The 18,352-nt window shown below is 34.2% G+C and overlaps 3 protein-coding genes and 1 pseudogene across 4 annotated transcripts; 1 reads left to right on the top strand and 3 right to left on the bottom strand.

Annotated features, from left to right (window-relative positions):
- LOC150038300 (secreted RxLR effector protein 161 pseudogene) overlaps positions 1-18,352 on the bottom strand; it is a 98,840-nt pseudogene that overhangs the window by 64,635 nt on the left and 15,853 nt on the right.
- LOC120072913 (late embryogenesis abundant protein D-34-like) lies at positions 504-3,645 on the bottom strand. The gene is made up of 3 exons (XM_039025446.2): positions 3,319-3,645; positions 1,654-1,935; positions 504-1,216 (listed from the first exon to the last, which is right to left on the bottom strand). The coding sequence occupies exons 1-3, from the start codon at positions 3,643-3,645 to the stop codon at positions 941-943; spliced, it is 885 nt and encodes a 294-aa protein (XP_038881374.1). The 3' UTR covers positions 504-940.
- LOI1 (Pentatricopeptide repeat (PPR) superfamily protein) lies at positions 1,777-6,575 on the bottom strand. 2 transcript variants are annotated; one of them, XM_039025437.2, is made up of 3 exons: positions 4,990-6,575; positions 4,306-4,592; positions 1,777-1,935 (listed from the first exon to the last, which is right to left on the bottom strand). In XM_039025437.2, the coding sequence occupies exons 1-2, from the start codon at positions 6,573-6,575 to the stop codon at positions 4,358-4,360; spliced, it is 1,821 nt and encodes a 606-aa protein (XP_038881365.1). In that variant the 3' UTR covers positions 1,777-1,935; positions 4,306-4,357. The 2 variants fall into 2 exon arrangements, with proteins under 2 accessions (XP_038881365.1, XP_038881359.1); XM_039025431.2 differs by lacking the exon at positions 1,777-1,935 and adding an exon at positions 3,758-4,007.
- On the top strand, positions 6,956-7,732 carry LOC120072919 (Pre-rRNA-processing protein TSR2, conserved region). The gene is made up of 3 exons (XM_039025460.2): positions 6,956-7,154; positions 7,247-7,338; positions 7,440-7,732. The coding sequence occupies exons 1-3, from the start codon at positions 6,956-6,958 to the stop codon at positions 7,491-7,493; spliced, it is 345 nt and encodes a 114-aa protein (XP_038881388.1). The 3' UTR covers positions 7,494-7,732.

Raw genomic sequence — 18,352 nt, 5'->3', positions numbered from 1 at the left:
TTTTTGTTGGCAGTTATCTTGAATATTGATTCAAGAAATTGGACAGTAGAGAGCTACTTCAAATTTTCCCAAAATTGAAGTTGAACTCAATTTTTTCCTTTTTTTCAAAAAAAAAATCAATAAAAATGAAAAAAAAAAATCAAAAACCGAAAAGTTCTGTTTGAAATTCAAATTCAAATGTTCATGCAACATTGGTGGAAGTAAATATTGTCAGAGAGCTTAAAGACCCCTCTAATCTGTTTGTATTGTATCTAAATTTGAATGTTAATATCCTTATTGTATCTAAATTTTGAATATTAAATATCCAAAATTTAAAAGTTAATAACAAAATAAATATTCATTAAATAATATTCATAAATAATAGTCTATTTTAAAATAGAACTATTTATTCAATCCTTTGTTTTCAGATTCTCTACCAAACATGGCTTCAAAATTTTCAACCTTTTTCCCTATCTTAAAAAAGGGAACCAATTCTGAAGGAAAAAAAACCAAAAGAAAACATGAACAATTCAACAAAGTTGAAATAGAACCTGCAGAGAAAAGACCAATCCATATCCCTGAACATTTCTCGATCCTCTTGAAATAAAAACAAAAAAACCTGACTCCACAGTGAACAGTCAACATATTCTGAAACCAAACAGCTGGTTTTTTCCCCTTATTATTTACCTCTCCATTTTAAAATCACACAAACAGAAAGAAGAAAGGAAAAAAAAAAAAAAAAAAAAGAACCAAGGGGAAAATAAAAAGGCTGCTTTCTTGTGGAGCAGAGTTTTGTTTTTAAAGACACGAATAACGGTATCAGAAAAACAAAATTCCTGATCAAAACCAACACTTCATTTCCAAAACAAACACTCACTCACACTCTTAGTTAAGCTGTTATTACTTTTTTCATATACCTAAACACTCGCTCAGAACTCTCAGTTAAGCTGCTGTTACCTTTTCATATACCCCCGCCGTCCTCATTCTGTCCCGCGGAGGCGATGATGGAGGCTGCCAATCCACCTGGGTGTGTCGTCAGGCTTGGATCGTTCTTCAGATCTGAGCTCACCACCCCCTCTGCATCACCCTCATTCAGTCTAGCAGCGAAAGCTATGGAGGCCGCCACCCCACCTGGGTGTGTCGTCAGGCTTGGATTGTTCCTTAGCTCGGCACTCACCACCCCCTCCGCATCCTGTTGGCTCACCGCTCTGTCTGTCGCTAGTTTCTGAGTTGCGGCCTGTACAGATAAAAAAGGAAAATGGAAAGATTCTCAGAATAATGTAAAAAATAACTGTGCAAGTATAACTGGATTTGTTTTTATACAGAAAAAATAATGTAAAAGGGTAATAACTGTGCAAGTATAATTGGATTTGTTTTTATACAGAAAATGTCTCAGCTATATATTGGTAAAAATCTTGTGATACCTGCTGCTGCTCAATTAGAGAGAGTGCAATATATTAGAGCTAATATTCTTGTATATTAGTTAGCCGAGTGGAAGTGAATGAGTTTGTTAGTAGTTAATTTTCTGTTTTATGCCGTTTATGCTTTAACTTAAAAAGAATATAATTCGTATTAGATAAACATAACTTTCATCACAAAATCAATGAGCAAGGAAGCAATAATCAATGCGTCAAGTATAGAATATCATATGATAGAATTCAGAAGTTCTGATACCGTTAGGACATAGTTGAGCTTGATCTTGTCCTCATCTCGATCCATTATGGCATTGAAAGTTGCTGCCGCCTGAGCAGTGGCGGCCAGCCCACCTGGGCTTATGACATTGTTGCCTGTTGCTTGTACCTCAGCGGCTTGAATTGCTGCAGCATCACTCTGTTCCACTGGCTTGTATCCTACAGTTTGACATGCTGCTTCCAGGGCTTGTCCGATCGTGATTACATTCTGCTCCGGCGTCTCTATCCCACTCGCCATCGTTGTGTCCAAATACTGTCCAACAACCTGGAAAAGTAAATAAATGTGATATTGAGTACTTGGTGCATACTAGACTAGATGACGCACAAAAGAATAAACTCAAATATTTAAAGAATATTTGAAGAAAGAAGAAAAACTGACGACAGAAAGATGGCGTAGACATCCTAAGCATTTTCCTCCTTCAAGTTAAGATGAAATTATAATTCCTGTCCAATTTTAGGGGTATGTGGCAATTAAAAAATCTACTCTTGAAAAAAAAAAAATCGATTTAATTCCGTATATTTAACAATTAATCCCTTTGGCTTGCAATTTATTTCCTCACTCATAATAAAGTTAAAATTCGTTAACAAACTCACGCAACAAAATAATCAATTAAGGACAATTTGGAAGAAAACAAAACATAGAAGTTTCTAAATCTAAGAAAATTAGACCATTTTCTCCATCCTAAAAAGGAAAAGGCATTTTTTTCAAGTTATTCCATACTGCTACTTAGTGTTAATACTCTGGTTGGTGCAAATTTGGATGGAAAAAATGTCACCCATCAGAAAAAGAAAAATACTTTCTGAGCTGTATCTATCTTTTAAGTCGCACCAAATCTTCCAACCAACCACCAAAATTTGGCACATAATAAATTTATTTTTAATATTTTAGTTCATTTCGCTACGTGTCTGATGATAGTGGATGCATCAAGCTGAGGATGCACAAATAGGCTGCGCTTAGAAAAATCAAATTTTAGATTAAAAAATACGACAAAAATTTCAAGCTGGTCAATATCTATGATTTTAGAAAAGTCTCTAAAAAGTACTAATTTATGACGTGCCAGGTTCAAAATCACCTCAAACACATAACCTGCAAATCATTAATTTAAATAAATGTAAGTGATAGTCAGAAAGAATGAGTAGCTCAACGATGATATAAATTCAAAATTTTCATACCCATTCAGTTGTATTAGGGGGGAAAAAATCAATTTTAGTATTACGAAAATAAGGTTGAAGGTGTTAAATCAAACATTATAGGTAAGGGCGTTCAAAATTTCCATACCCCAAAAATCAATTTTAGTATTACGAAAATAAGGTTGAAGGTGTTAAATCAGACATTATAAGTAAGGGCACGTTAGAATTTAATCCCTATATTTTAATTATTAAAATATAGTCCTATAGTTTTGACAAAAGCTTCATAAACAATCCAGAGGTAGGGACTACGAAAATTTTATTAAAAAGTAGGAGACTATTTATGAAATTTAGTATAGATTAGATTCTAACTTTCAAAATTATAGAAACTAAATTCTTTTCCCAAATTTACTATTTAACCAATATTATAAAAATATTCAAGCATAATGAAAAGAAAACATAAAAAACAAACAAACAAATCAAGCGATGGGAGAGATGGGAGAGATTCAAGATGGGGGACCTGTCCGGCAACGCTTTCAGTAACGACACGGGCTCCGGGAACATCAGTCTCGCTGATGTTAATGCCTTGGTATTTAGCAGCATCGCTAATATCACGGCTACTAAGAAGACCAATTTGGACATTATGAGCAGCGGCGGCCCGCATGACATCGGCCGAACCAGCCTTAGGCACTTGCCCCAACACCCTCGTTTCAGCACTGTCCATCATGCGAGCATCCTCAGGTGCGATAGGGTTCGCAGCCAGCTCACCCGAGACGTTAAAAACGTCCCCGTATTTGATGGTTTCCAGCTGCTCATCGTCGTTCTGGCGAGGCTGCTCCTGACTCATGATTTCAACACAAAATAAAAAACTATGGGAAGTTTCTTTCTGCAATGGCGGTTGAATTTTTGCTGTTCCCTATTTGAAGAGATTGGTGAGTGGAAGAAGTGGCTGGTCATGTTGGGACAAGTGTTGAATGTAGAGAAGAAGGATAGTGATTTGATGATTAAATGTACAGATGGCCGGTGGAGAAAGCTTGAGAAATCCACTGAGAAGGGAGTGCCAGTTGCTTGACACTTAGCTGAGTTTTGGGTACAGATGGCAGTTTCTGGACATTTATTCGTACTGGAGGAAAGTATTTTCAAATCTCAAGAGATTGATTTGGAAAATTTGTGGAACTTACGAGCCTTTGGGTTGGATGTGTTTCTTCCCTGCAATGGAATTGCATATGATCTAAACATTTTGGATCTAGTTTGTATAATTTGGTTACTTAATGGGTTAATTATTCAACTGCACAAGAAACGACAAAAGAGGGGGAAAAAATTAAGAAACTTGGAAGACAATCAGGTAGAGAGGAAGGATTGCAAGCTTAGAATTTTAACAATTACAGTTTACAATGAGATCATTTGAAAAACTACGGAGAGGGAAAGTAGTAACTTCTCAAATAATCTCCAGAAAAACAAATATCAATGCTGATTCTTGATTACTTACTAGAGATGAATTCAGTACCTGCAGAAAGTGATGGCAAGAGCATTGCTCTTAAGGTGGCAGCCAAATCTGATTAATTCGACATTTCAAAAGGAGCATAATTGGTGTCTGCAATGAAACCAGCAGCTTCCTGCATCTCCTTCCTCAGCTTCCCCAGCATGTCCTGAATTTCAGAGTCCTTCTCATGGCTTTTGTCTTTCGCTTGGAATATATGAATTCTACTGTTTACAGTTATCCAACTGAACCCAGCTCCCTTTTTGATCCCCACTTCTTTCATCTCATTTCGTACGACAGTCACTTCTTCCCACCTGAATTCCGCCCCCAATTCATTTACCATAGAATTTGAGAAATCAATGTCTTGAAGAATGTGAGAGATTTAAGAATACAACAATTCATTGGTCTAAATTTTTAGATTTAGTGGCGATTTAATTTAGTATTAAAGAATAAAGTAAGAAGTTATTGTCTTTAAACTTCTATGATCTTAGGAAATTAATAGTATAGTAGTTGCCTATTGGATTTTTAGTTAAATTTTTAACTCACGAGTGAATAGTAGTAGAATAGGAATAAAAGATCAAACAACGATCTATCAATTTAGAATGTCAAGAGTCATCTTTTCTAAGTACTATTGACAATAGCTATGATCGAGTAATGAGCTAACTTTCAAATGTAGATGTGAATAAGATCGTTGTGAAATTTGAGGGTTACCTTCCAGTTGCCGCAAACATATTGGACAGCACAACGTGATTTCCAGAGTCTTTTGGATCAAGTTCAAACAGTTTCTCAGCGGCCAACTTTCCCAACTCTGGCTTCCCATGCATTCGGCAAGCCCCCAACAGAGCACCCCAGATTGAGATTGTAGGAGGAAATGGCATGGTCTTTATAAAATCATACGCACATTCTACCATTCCAGCACGTCCAAGCAAATCTACCAAGCAAGCATAATGCTCTGGCCCTGGTTCTATACCGTACCTTGCTTTCATGGACTCAAAAATCTGCATCCCCGTCTTCAAATCTCCTGCTCTACTGCAAGCTGATAATGCACAGACCAAACTTACATAGCTCGGCGACAGGCCTGCCACTGACACCATCTCCTCGAGCAATGCCACAGCCTTGTCTGCATGTCCTTGGTGCGCGTATCCGCCCAGCAATGCATTCCAAGACACCAAGTTTCTCTCTGGCATCTCGTTGAAGGCTTGCTCTGCTTCATAAATACTTCCACATTTTCCATACATGTCAACCAGTGCACTTCCAACAAAGATGTTCTCCTCTACACAAGCCTTGACGGCTAGTGCTTGAACTGACCTTCCGAACTCGATTTCCGAAAGACCAGCACAGGCACAAAGCACACTTGATACCATAAAATCAGTTGGTTTGATATCTTCTTTCCTCGCTCGCAAGAATAAGCATGAAGCCTTCTCTTCCTCGTTGTTTTGAACGTAAGCAGCTATCAAAGAGGACCAAGATACGCTGTTCCGCTCTCCCATTCTATCAAAAACCATCTCAGAACATTCAACCTCCCCACATTTCCCATAAAAATCAATCAGCCCATTTGAAACAGAGACATTCTGCCCATACCCACTTCTAATAATGAACCCATGAAGCTGACACCCAGGCCCCAGGCCTAGTTTGTCTGAACACGCATTGAAAAAAGCACAAAATGTTATGGAATCTGGCTTCTCACCAACTCGAAGTAGCTCAATAAATGCAATGGCAGAATCTTCAGGTCGCCCGTGGAGCACAGAATTGGATATATACGCATTCAATGTCTCGAGGTTTCGATGAGGCATTTCATCGAACATCTTGTATGCGTCACTAAGAAGGCCCAATTTGCTGTACATGTCGAAGACACTGCACCCGACGAAGACATCGTTTATTAACCCCTCCTTAACCGCAAGTGCATGTAGCTGTTTGCCTGTCATAGCCATGCGAAGCCCAGTGGAGGCTTTGAGAACGCAAGGGAAAGTGAAGTCATTGGGTCGAACACAGTCACTTAGCATGTCGGAAAAGTGAAGCAGAGCGGAAGCAAAACAGCCGTTTTGGACGGAACCGGCGATAAGGGCAGTCCAAGTGACAACGGAGCGGCAAGGGGCGAGTTCGAGGATGAGTTTGGCCGAGTTAAGATGGTCGAATTTAGCGTACATGTTCACGAGGTGGTTGTAGAGGAAAGCTGGAAGAGGAGTTTTTAGGGTTTTGAGAATTTGGGCATGGGCGGCTCGGCCAAGAAGAGAAGAACGAACCGATACGGCCAATTCGACCAGTGAAGCGAGCGAGTTTGGTGAGAGAAACGGCATGGTTGAATACCTTAAAGGTCATGATCTAGATCAGAATGAAGAAGAAGAAGAAGAAGTAAAGAGAGCAATCTTACCCTCTGGTTTTTCCAATTACGAGAATCTTCTTCTATGACGTTACTTCGATTCAGTTGGATTTGGCGGGAATTCGAGAAGCCATGGAATCGAGCTCTATCATTTGAAGATATAAAAAAAGGCCCGAACTCTCTACGCCTCTCTCTCCAAACACATCTCCGCTTTTCTCTCCGCCCAATTCTGACATTAATTACTAGATGCAACCGCCCTCTCTCTCTCTGGTTACTCTGTTAGGAGTGACAGAGAAAAAGAAGATTTCGAGGTTCCGGAAGAGGGAGAATACGAAGACGAAACTCTGAGGATCATCCATGGAGTCAATTGATGGATTAACCTCAACCAATTATAAGGCGGGATCTGTCTCAAGCCTCCAAAAGGCCATTTCATCCGTGTTTTCTCGGTGGGATGGCCTTCAAATGGCCATTGAAAATCAATGGGGAGGTCGCGATTCTCACCAGAAATCTCTGAATCTCGCCTCTGATGTCTTCGCTTGGTTCTCTCAATCCAAACGTTATTACCCTTCTTCTTTAAATTATCATCCGCCATTAAAATTAACCTTTTGCAATTTCTTGATGTATGTTTTTTGCTTCCAATAATTGCAGCTCCTTTATACGTGGAAGATCTGGAAACTTTGCTCCATGAAACCCTGTTGCTTTCCTTCAACACCGAGATTGAAGATGGGAGCATCGAACAGGTAAAAATTCCTAGAACCAATTGTTGGGGTTACGTTACACAACATTGAAATTACAATCAACTTAACAGAAAAGTTGATGTTTTGGATGAAAATTCGAGCAGGTAGCAGAACAATTGATGATGATATACGAAGAAAATTTGGTGGGAAGTCGTTAGAGAAATGTAGAATCGGATTGTTCATATGAGAAATTAAACCAGCACCGGATTTGTCATGGCTTCCAGGCAGGGATAGAATTGTAGTTGCTGCCATCGGCCTGACGATAAATCTTATATGAATTGTTATTGTTACCAATACAAATTCAGTACTCAAAATTTGTAACTGGTTGGACTTAGATCCTCTTAGTTTGATTTCTCAAACCAAAAAAAAAAAAAAAGGAAAATCTTCTTTTGTCTCTCAAGATGCATTTTGAATATTATTTATCTCTTTTTAGTCCCTTTGCCCTAAAATTATAAAGAAAAATTGCACATACCATCTCTGAATTATGAATATTCTTAAACTTTTAATTTGATTGACAATTATACTCCTAAACTTTGAATGCGATCAATTAACTCAAGTAGTTTGTTAATTGTTACAATCAACCCTCCATGTTAGTATTGATATCTATATATTTATTAATTAAAATTTCAATAAAACAATAAAAGTTAAAAACATTTCAAACAAAGGTAAATATAAAATTTTAACATATTACCGAGGTGACTGTAACGAATAACAATCTATTGAGGGCTAATTAATAAACTTCAAAGTTTAGAAATGTAATTGTGACAAACCACAAAGCTAAAGGGAGCAATTGATTAAATTAAGAGTTATTAAATGAACCTCACAGTTCAAGGGTGGTTTGTACAACTTTTTCGATTATATATTAGTCTTTTAGAGCATGTTTGATAGGTAATATGTTTTTATTTTGAAAATTATTTTTGGATTTTATGACCATTGCAAATTTTGAAAACTATCCAGATTTTGAATTTGAAATTTTAAAATGTAGAACTATATTAAAACAGATATAAAAACGTTAACAAATATTGTATTTTAGGTTGTAAACTCAATTCATTCTTCTTCTAAACTAAAATATGCGCATGCACTAAATTATGTTAATTTATAAATTTGGTTCCTATATCTTGAAAAAAAAAAGGGTTAGTATCTATAGTTTTAAAACTTATGATTTAATTCCTATAATTTTATAAAACCTCATAAGCAGTCATTTAATAAAACTCCCATAACTAGTTTCAACTATACATAGTTTTTTAATCTACTATCATACACATAAAACATGAAATATATCTTTATTTTCATTGAATTATTTATTTTTATTGTAAAATTGATGCGCACGACAAGAACACGGATATGGAGAAAATATAATATAATAATAATAAATATAATATAATATAAAACAAAATAAAATAACTAAAATTATAAAATTGGATAAAATGAAAATTAACAGAATTTTGAAGTGGATTTCTCACTAATGTGCATTCTCTTGAGATCCACCAAATGCCATTATTTATAGGAAAAGTGACAAGTAGGATGCGGACTTACATTGATACTAAACATGAATTATTACAAGACACATAGACAATATAAAAAATGACACATGACTTTTAGGACACTAAACATTGGGCATCTATTTTTATGATATTTATAATATTCCCCCTTAAATGCCCACACACACACATATATATATGTATGTATGAAATATGTCTCGCTAAAACCTTAATAGGAAAAACCTAATGGGAAAAAACCTAGGGAAGGAAAAAGATGAAGGAACTCGTGTGAGGAGAACCAAGCGGAAATGGATTGTCAAAATTCTATTAATTATCAAATACTGAGTTTACAGTAAATATACAACAGATATGCATTTAAATTACAGCATGCTCTATAAGAAAAAGGGTTTCAAGAATTTCACCTTTGAAGACCTTTTTTTCACGAATCCTCCCTCGAACGGAATCGGAAACTTTTTGAAGACCTTCTTCAAGATTTTCTCGAACCAAAATCCGGAAACAACCACAATGGAGTCCTTGGTATTCTCAGGGTGAGAACCCAGGAGTGGTAGGCTTTGACTATTTTGGTTTAGAGGGAAAGTTTAGGTGGAGGAAGAGGATTGAGAATTCTCTCTAGAACACAAAAACACAGAACACTTCTGTAAAAAAAAACTCTTATCGTTCAACAACTTCAACGTATAAGAAGAAGAAAAAGATTTTTGCCATAAAAAACATAACTACCCACTAAAGTGGGTGGATAGAAAAGATGGGTTTCCTTATTATTCAAAATAATAATAACATAAATAAATATGATAACTACTTATCATATTATTATCATGTTATATTTATATTAAATTATATGTTATATCAAATATAACATATAGTTTTAATATTGTATCACATACGATATAAACTATAGTTTTAATTAAATCCCTCTATGAATTTGAACCATTCAAATTAATTCAAAAACTGATTCTCAACTAAATCTTTTAAGCTACCAAATGGACCTTATGAACCTATAGCTTGAAGTACATGAATAATTAATTAAACTCTTTAGTTACATTATTCATCATCTGTTAACTGTTGGGTACTCCACTAAAGACCGACAACTACACTCTTTATACTACAGATATATTTATGTGTTTATTGGATATAACCAATCAACAGTATGATGACCCTTCACAAATTGCTCGTAAGTACAACTAGGTCTAATATAATACTTATATTAGATAGTTTAACGACATATGATTATCATCATAGTTTAACGACATATGATTATCATCTATTAAATATTTTAATAAAGTTTAATCATTTATTCCATGCTTATAAAATGTTTACTAATTTACCTTCCAAGTCAATTCTCAGGTTATTCCCTTACCGTCAACTTAAATACCCCAATCCTAGACAGAACTTTCCTAATCAAAGGTCTCTTATAGTCAATATTTTATAAATTTAATCTTTTATTATCTTATTTTAATCCTATTAAAAAAAAAATAAAAGATTAACATATTTCTAATCTTATTAGAAATTCTTTTACATAAAAGATTCAAAATTTTAAACCCTTTAAAAACCATTCTTTAAAACCCTATATTTGCATGCAACACTTTATTATAGATTTTAATTTCTATATCATTAAACATATAACAATTTTACATTTATGAAATAAAAACTATAACATGTATTTAGTGGTATCACTAATATAGCATTAATATTTAATCTATATAATGTCATGTTTCATGCATCATCTATTTTCATTAACATGCATAATATAACGTACTCACCTAGATTTTAATGAAAACAACACTTTACAGTGTACATGCTTTAATCAAATATTAAGCTATATAACATAACACTTATATTATAACCATGCATACTAACTATGCATGTCATACTTTAGGAAATAACCTAAACTTTAAATATAACAATGATATTTAAATAAGATGCATAATCATGCTTAACCTATAGCGAGATTTTGAATCTATATGACATACTATATGCAATATATAATTACTATAATTAAACATACATCACATGTATTTTAAACTATATAATGCAACAATAATAGACCAAAATCTGGTATCCTATAAAAATAATTAAATTAATATAATCAAATTATATTAAGATAATTAATAAAACGTGAAAATACAGAAAAAAGGAAATAACGAAACTCTAGCTTGAACTTACGATCTTACGCGTGCACCTCATGTTCAGCAAGTTCGGAGCGTCGTATCACCGTCGGAGCACTACGAAACAGAATGCCTAGAAAACCTTCATTTTTCGTTTGAATTTCACTATTCTGGGTTCCAATTTTCAACAACTATTTTGCTAACGAATGACACAAACTTCTAGACTCAATTGCTGAATTAGATGCCTAAAACAACAGACCCCTACATTAAATTTATCACATAAACACAGTAATCTATATTCTAAAATTTCGAAACATCTATTATGCAACCTTTAACGTTCATAAATCAAATGCACAAAAGCAACCCACCATTCTTTTTTCGTAAAATTTCAAAACATAATTTAAGGTAAAAATTGGACTCTGATACCAATTCAAGGAATTGATTTTCTGTGTGAAATCGTGTGATCGCTTTTGCCTTAATTATGTTACAAAAAAATTATACAAAACAGAGATAAATCACAAGATTAAGCATGCTTTTAGAAGATTATTGGGAAAATAACAATTACCTTTGAAGAACAATATTCAATATCTTCTCTTGGTTTGGTTGATTTATCAACAACACATACAAACTTGTCACGAATAAGACACCACCAAGTAGATCTTCTCTACTATTCTCTTGGACAAAGGTGGTTTGTGGGAACCAATTGAAAAAAGGAAGAAAAAGTGCATAGATTTTTTCCTGTGAGAGAGTGTGTGTGAACGTTTTTTTTTTTTTTTTTTTTTTTTTTCTGTAAACTTCATATCCCATATGACGTGAGGGAAGTTTGTAATGACCCTTAATGCAGGGGAGTTATTTAAATAATAAATATAATTTAATTAATTACATATTAATTAATTAAATCTAATTTATTTATTTATATATTTATTAAACAATAATTAATGTAAATCTAAATTAATTAAATAACTTATTATTTAATTAAATCTATTTAAATTAATTATATATTTAATTTAATGTATATATGAATCATATTCTAATACACATTTTCTCTCATAACATATAATTTTCATATGAATCTCATTCACATTAACTTCCTATAGTTTTAATAAGAATCCAATTCATATTGATTTAATATTTGAATCTTATTTAAATATTATTACTCTCATATTATAAATTGTAATTTTGAATCTAATTCAAAATTAACTTTATATTATAATTAATCTCATACTATCAATTCTCTTAAATAATTTGAACATTTCAAATTCTTTCAATGCTAAATATCCTTGTTTAACCCATTGTGTGCAAACTTTTTAACTAAATCAATCAACACTTATCAACTATAGTATACTCCATTAAAGACCAATATCTGCACTCCTATAAACTATAGACTATTTTATGTGTCCATTGATTTTTCCATTTTAATAAGTTAATCCTCACAAGTTGTTCATAATTACAGTTGGTCAAATTACCATTTTACCCCTGTAATTATCTATAACTCTTTAAGTACCACTGATCCTTTAATGAACAATTTGTTTATGGTTCTACCACAAACCAAGTCCCCTCTCGGGCCACTGAGAGAGTGAGGCTCCATTGTTCAATTCTCTGAGTCAGCACTTAAGAGAACAACCTTTTTACTTATCCTCAAGTCGGGAAGGAGTGAGTTTCATCTGGTGTAGCTATGTTCCCAGCTCCCCACTCAGTATTGTCCCTAAAGTCATAGGTATATTGGGTCGACAGCTAAGGTCACTCTCACCCATACAAATCAAAGAACGATCCTTATGAGCAGGGGTTCATAGCTCACTCAAGATTGAGATTAAGTTACATGGTTATTGTTTGAAATATTAATCTTTTCAATTAACGGTGTTATTGTAGGAATGTATCAGCAACAGCGGAAGCAACAAAGATCATTTAAGCACTCTAATTCATTAATTTTGGCAAAATATAAAGCATGCTCTTGCAGAAAACAAGTGAGTTTCATGACATACCTTTGTAGAACTTCTTCAAAGCATGATCTCCAACTATAATCTTCTCTGAATCTTATTGCAGACCACCTCATGATCTTCCCCACTATTCTCTTGGTGCTCTAGATTGAGTTGTGGGACTCAAAACAAGCTTGAATCAAGGGATTATGGAGAATTGTTCACAGCAACAATCTCGTTGAAGAACACTTTCTTCAGCACGAATTTTCTCTAAAATTCTCTCTTGATTGCATGCCTTAAATTCACTCCAATCTCTTCAATATATTGCAAATCATCATGCAAGGAAGAGAGTTACATGAGTTGCAGCTCATGCTTGGAGTTAATGAATAAGAGGAAATGAAAATTCTGTGAGCATGAAGAAGATAGATAATGGAATATCTCAATATTCCATTTATGCACGATTTTTCCAATTTTCGAATTTTATCTCAAAATCAAAACTTGATTTTTCCAAAATCCATTTTGATTTTAAAACTGAAAAATTTTAGTTTTATAAAATTAATTTCATAAATTAATTTTGAAATAAAACTAATTAATTTAATATCAAATATTAAATTAATTTTTACACATATTTATATTTATATATTTAAATCATATTTAAATATAAATTCTCCTATTCCGTTTAGTTCTCAAATTAAACACGTAATTATATCTCATATAATTATTAATTCCCTTAATTCTAATTTGAACATTTCAAATTAACTTATCACACTATTCTAGAGCTAGTCCAATTACGAGCTAGTAGGGGGACCTCGCGGACCTACAGATCATGGGCTCCAACGATCCGATGTTAATTGGCTAAACTCGTTAGACCAGATTAATCCTCGTTCTTTAACTAATGGGTCATTCCATTAAAGCCCATAGTTGCACTCCCCTCACTGTAGATATATTATGTCTACATGATTTAACCATAATCAGCAAGTCAACCCTTCACAGGTTGTTCGTAATAACGGCTGGGTCAAATATCTGTTTTACCCCCGAGATTACTTCTTATTCCTCAAGTTCCTACTGATCATCTAATGAACAACTGGTTTGTGATCCAATCATTAAACCAAACTCTCTCAGCCCAGTGAGAGGGTGGGGTCCCTTGTTCAAGACCTAGATTCGGTACTAGAGAAAACAACCTTTCTCCTATCCCTAAATTGGATAGGCGTGAACTCCGCCTTGTACCCTATGTCTCTAGCTATCTTTTAGGTCTTATCCCTAAAATGGGAGGCTTATTGAGTCGGCACTGTTAAGCCAACCCTCACCTATGAAAATCTAAGGATAATCCCGAATAAACAAGAGTTTATAGTTAGCTCAGGATTAAGATCGAGTTACCTAGATCATCTAGGTGAAATAGTCAGTCTTATACAGTAAACAACGTTATAAAGTAAGAGTGACTTATTTCTTGGTCAGATCTTATGAAAACTCATTGCATAGGACACCCCTACTCCTCATATCATAACATGTACGAATTAGGATCACATCATATGTAGCACTTTACAACTCTTTGTAACAACTACAGAGTAGGCCACATCCAATAATGTTACCAGAATAAGGTACCCAACCTTATTCATGTATTATAGATCATTTTGACTATTTACTCGAACCTGATCCATTCTTATGTCTCTACATAAAGTTCAAGTACTCATATAATAGTCATGGGTTTTAGTTTATTGGATTTAGACTTTCATACAATTTATGAAATTGATAATAAGTTTATTGATTATAAAAAATGTTTATCATTTTACAAACTGCAAGTTTTAGGACATAAAACCCAACAATACTCCCACTTGGACTAAAACTCCAGTGGATCAATATATACAATGTTTAATTTACATGGAGAGAATAAAATGTGCAAATACAATAAACTAGGGCATTATAATACCCACAAATTCTCCCTTGCCCTAGTGATACAAAACTCGTCGTCCTAGTCCTACTAGGTGATCCTTGAACACTTTAGCCGAGAGGGCTTTTGTAAATGGATCAGCTAAGTTGTCTTATGAAGCAATCTGGGTGAAGTTTACCTCTCCTTAGTGTACAATCTCCCTGATGAGATGGTACTTTCGTTTGATATACTTTCCTCTTTTATGGCTTTGTGGTTCCTTTGAATTTGCAACTGCTCCACTATTGTCACAATAGAGAATGAAAAACAGGTGCATATTAGGAACTACTTCCAGATCTGTCAGAAACTTTCTGAACCATCCTGCTTCTTTTATTGCTTCACTTGCAGCTACATACTCAGCTTCCATTGTGGAGTCAACAATACAACTCTGTTTGATGCTTCTTCACACTACTGCTCCTCCATTTAGAGTAAATACCGATCCCAAAGTTGATTTTCTTGAATCAATATCGGTTTGAAAGTCAAAATCAGTGTATCCAGTAAGGATTAGATCCTTAGTACCATACACGAGCATATAATCTCTCGTTCTCCGAAGATACTTGAGAATGTTTTTAACAACAGTCCAATGATCATGTCCAGGATTGGACTGAAATCTGCTGACTATTCCTACGACATAGCATATATCAGGACAAGTACACAACATTGCATACATTAAACTCCCTAATGTTGATGCATATGGAATTGGATTCATCTCCTCAGTTCTTTAGACAGATGAATTCCATGTCTGAAAGGTAAAAAACTTTTCTTGAAATTTTGCATTTTATACCTAGACAACATCTTGTCTATATAAGATACTTGATATAATGCTAATGTTCTATTCTTGCAATTCCAAACGATTTGGATTCCAAGAACATACTGTGTTTCTCCCAAATCTTTCATTTGGAATTGTGAAACCAACCATCTCTTAACGTCAGCTAGATATTCTACCTCATTCCCAATGAGTAGAATATCATCAACATACAACACCAGAAAAGCGACAGTTTTGTTAACGATTTTCTTGTATACACAGGGTTCGTCAACATTTTGTTCAGAGCCATAAGATTTGATCGCAGTGTCAAATCTCATATTCCAGGATCTAGAAGCTTGTTTCAATCCATAAATGGATCGATTAAGTTTGCAAACCTTTTGCTCTTGATCCTACTGTATAAACCCTTCTGGTTGAGACATATAGATACTCTCTTCAAGATAGCCATTCAGAAAAACTGCCTTGACATCCATTTTTCATATTCCATAATTATAAAATGTGGCTCTGAACAAGAGTATTCTAATTGACTTTATCATCGCAATTGGAGAGAAGGTTTCTTCATAATCTACTCCCTCTCTTTGGATAAACCCTTTTGCCACAAGTCTACTTTGTAGGTCTGTACCTTACCAGCTTGGTCTCATTTTCTCTTGTAGATCCATTTATAACCGATGGGTTTTAACTCTTCAGGTTCATCTACAAGATCACAGACAGAATTGAAATACATAGATTCTATTTCAAGGTCCATGGCTTTAATCCATTGGTCTTTATCTACATCATTCATTGCTTGGTTAAAATACATATTATATTTACATGATTTAACCATAATTAGTAAGTCGACCCTTCACAGGTTGTTCGTAATAACGGCCAGGTCAAATATTTGTTTTACTCCTAAGATTACGTCTTATTCCTCAAGTTCCTTCTCATCCTCTAATGAACAACTGGTTTGTGATCCAATCACTAAACCAAACTCTCTTAACCCAATGAGAGGGTGGGGCCCCTTGTTCAAGACCTAAATTCAGTACTAGAGAGAACAACATTTCTTCTATCCCTAAATTGGGTAGGCATGAACACCATCTTCCACCCTATGTCCCCAGCTATCTATTAGGTCTTACCCTTGAAATGGGAGGTTTATTGAGCCAACACTGTTAAGCCGACCCTCACCTATGCAAATCTAAGGATAATCCTGAATAAACAGGAGTTCATAGTTAGCTCAGAATTAAGATCGAGTTACCTAGGTCATCTAGGTGAAATAGTCAGTCTTATACAGTAAACACCGTTATAAAGTTTGAATGATTTATTTCTTGGTCTGATCTTATGCAAACTCATTGCATAAGATGAATTATGATCACATCGTATGTAGCACTTTACAACTCTTTGTAACAACTACAGAGTAGGCCGCATCCAATAGTGTTACCAGAATAAGGTACCCAACCTTATTCATGTACTATAGATTTTGACTATTTACTCGAACCTGATCCACTCTTATGTCTCCGCATAAAGTTCAAGTACTCATATAATAGTCATGGGTCTTAGATTATTGGATTTAGACTTTCATACAATTTATGAAATCGATAATAAGTTTATTGATTATAGAAAATGTTTATCATTTTACAAACTGCGAGTTTTAGAACATAAAACCCAACAGTTATAAAGAAAGATTATATATTTCGTGATCCGATCTTATACAGACTCACTGTATAGGATACCCCCACTTACATGTCATCACATGAACGTTTTGGATCAAATCGTTTGTACACTTACAACATTTGTAGCATTTACAAAGTGGGTCATATCCGTAATGTTACCAGGATAAAGTATCCAACCTCATCCATATACTATAGACCTTTTAGGTTATTCTTTGAAAACGATCCACTTGTATGTCAATCACATACGGTTCTAGTTACATTAAATAACCTCAAACCTGAGTTTATTGAATTTGAGTTATGCAAAAAATAAACAACTTTATCTGTTTCAAATAAATAAGACTATATTTATTCAATAATTTGTTTACAAATTTATAGACTACGAGATTTAGGACATAAATCCCAACACGAATTTATTCCAATATTGGAAGAAGCATGACATAGAAAGTAGGGTTTTGATGTATTTTACTATGCGATGTAATGAATGCTATGTGATACCTCATAAACGCATTGTTTTATCTAATTAGACCCAAGTATAAATCTAACTAGAATCTTGGTAAGTTTAAGGTCGAATTGAGATATTGTGTTCTATTGATTCAATGACAATAATTGTTTCGATCTTGACACGAATTATTGTTAAATATATGTTGAGTTGATATACCTATTCTATCGCTAGTGCAGGTAAATAATGATGGATATGATGAGGGTCACAGTCGTAAGCAAAATAGCCGAAGTAGGGAGATGTAGATTCCTAATGAATAAAATAGGGTTGAGAGAAATATTCACTACTACTTCCTAAGCAAATGCATAAACCATGTGTTCAAGCAAATCACTCAAAATCATAAGCTATACTTCGTAGTGCATTTAGCCATAATGTCCTATTTTTAGGATGCATGCGATGAGTCTTTGATGCAAAAGATGTCACTTTATTTCTAATGGTAATCTCTTCTTGTTTTATGAGGTCTAAAGTTTTTGCTTTTTCAAATATAGATTCATTCTATTTAGAGCAATCTCTCGACTTGATCAACTAAGTCACGAAGCATACATAAAACAAGTTGAACGTAGGATTATGCTCTGCTTAGTTCATGTTAGTTGCAATTTTCTCAATCCATTTAGAAATTAGTTGCTCATGGTTGAAGATGGAGAGATGGATAAACAATAAACTAT

This window comes from Benincasa hispida, chromosome 1, assembly GCF_027475165.1.
Source record: "Benincasa hispida cultivar pf3 chromosome 1, pf3_genome.v1.1, whole genome shotgun sequence".
Lineage (NCBI taxonomy): Eukaryota > Viridiplantae > Streptophyta > Magnoliopsida > Cucurbitales > Cucurbitaceae > Benincasa > Benincasa hispida.
This window is presented reverse-complemented; position numbering and strand designations above follow the sequence as displayed.

Excerpts from the sequence above, each read along its gene's own strand:
- LOC120072913 (XM_039025446.2), bottom strand. The coding sequence starts at position 3,645 with ATGAGTCAGGAGCAGCCTCGCCAGAACGACGATGAGCAGCTGGAAACC. Across the intron at positions 1,936-3,318 it reads CTGAAAGCGTTGCCGGACAG|GTTGTTGGACAGTATTTGGA; the intron begins GTCCCCCATCTT and ends TTACTTTTCCAG. Across the intron at positions 1,217-1,653 it reads AGCTCAACTATGTCCTAACG|GCCGCAACTCAGAAACTAGC; the intron begins GTATCAGAACTT and ends TTATCTGTACAG.
- LOI1 (XM_039025437.2), bottom strand. The coding sequence starts at position 6,575 with ATGCCGTTTCTCTCACCAAACTCGCTCGCTTCACTGGTCGAATTGGCC. Across the intron at positions 4,593-4,989 it reads ATGTTTGCGGCAACTGGAAG|GTGGGAAGAAGTGACTGTCG; the intron begins GTAACCCTCAAA and ends GGCGGAATTCAG.
- LOC120072919 (XM_039025460.2), top strand. The coding sequence starts at position 6,956 with ATGGAGTCAATTGATGGATTAACCTCAACCAATTATAAGGCGGGATCT. Across the intron at positions 7,155-7,246 it reads TTGGTTCTCTCAATCCAAAC|CTCCTTTATACGTGGAAGAT; the intron begins GTTATTACCCTT and ends CAATAATTGCAG. Across the intron at positions 7,339-7,439 it reads AAGATGGGAGCATCGAACAG|GTAGCAGAACAATTGATGAT; the intron begins GTAAAAATTCCT and ends AAATTCGAGCAG.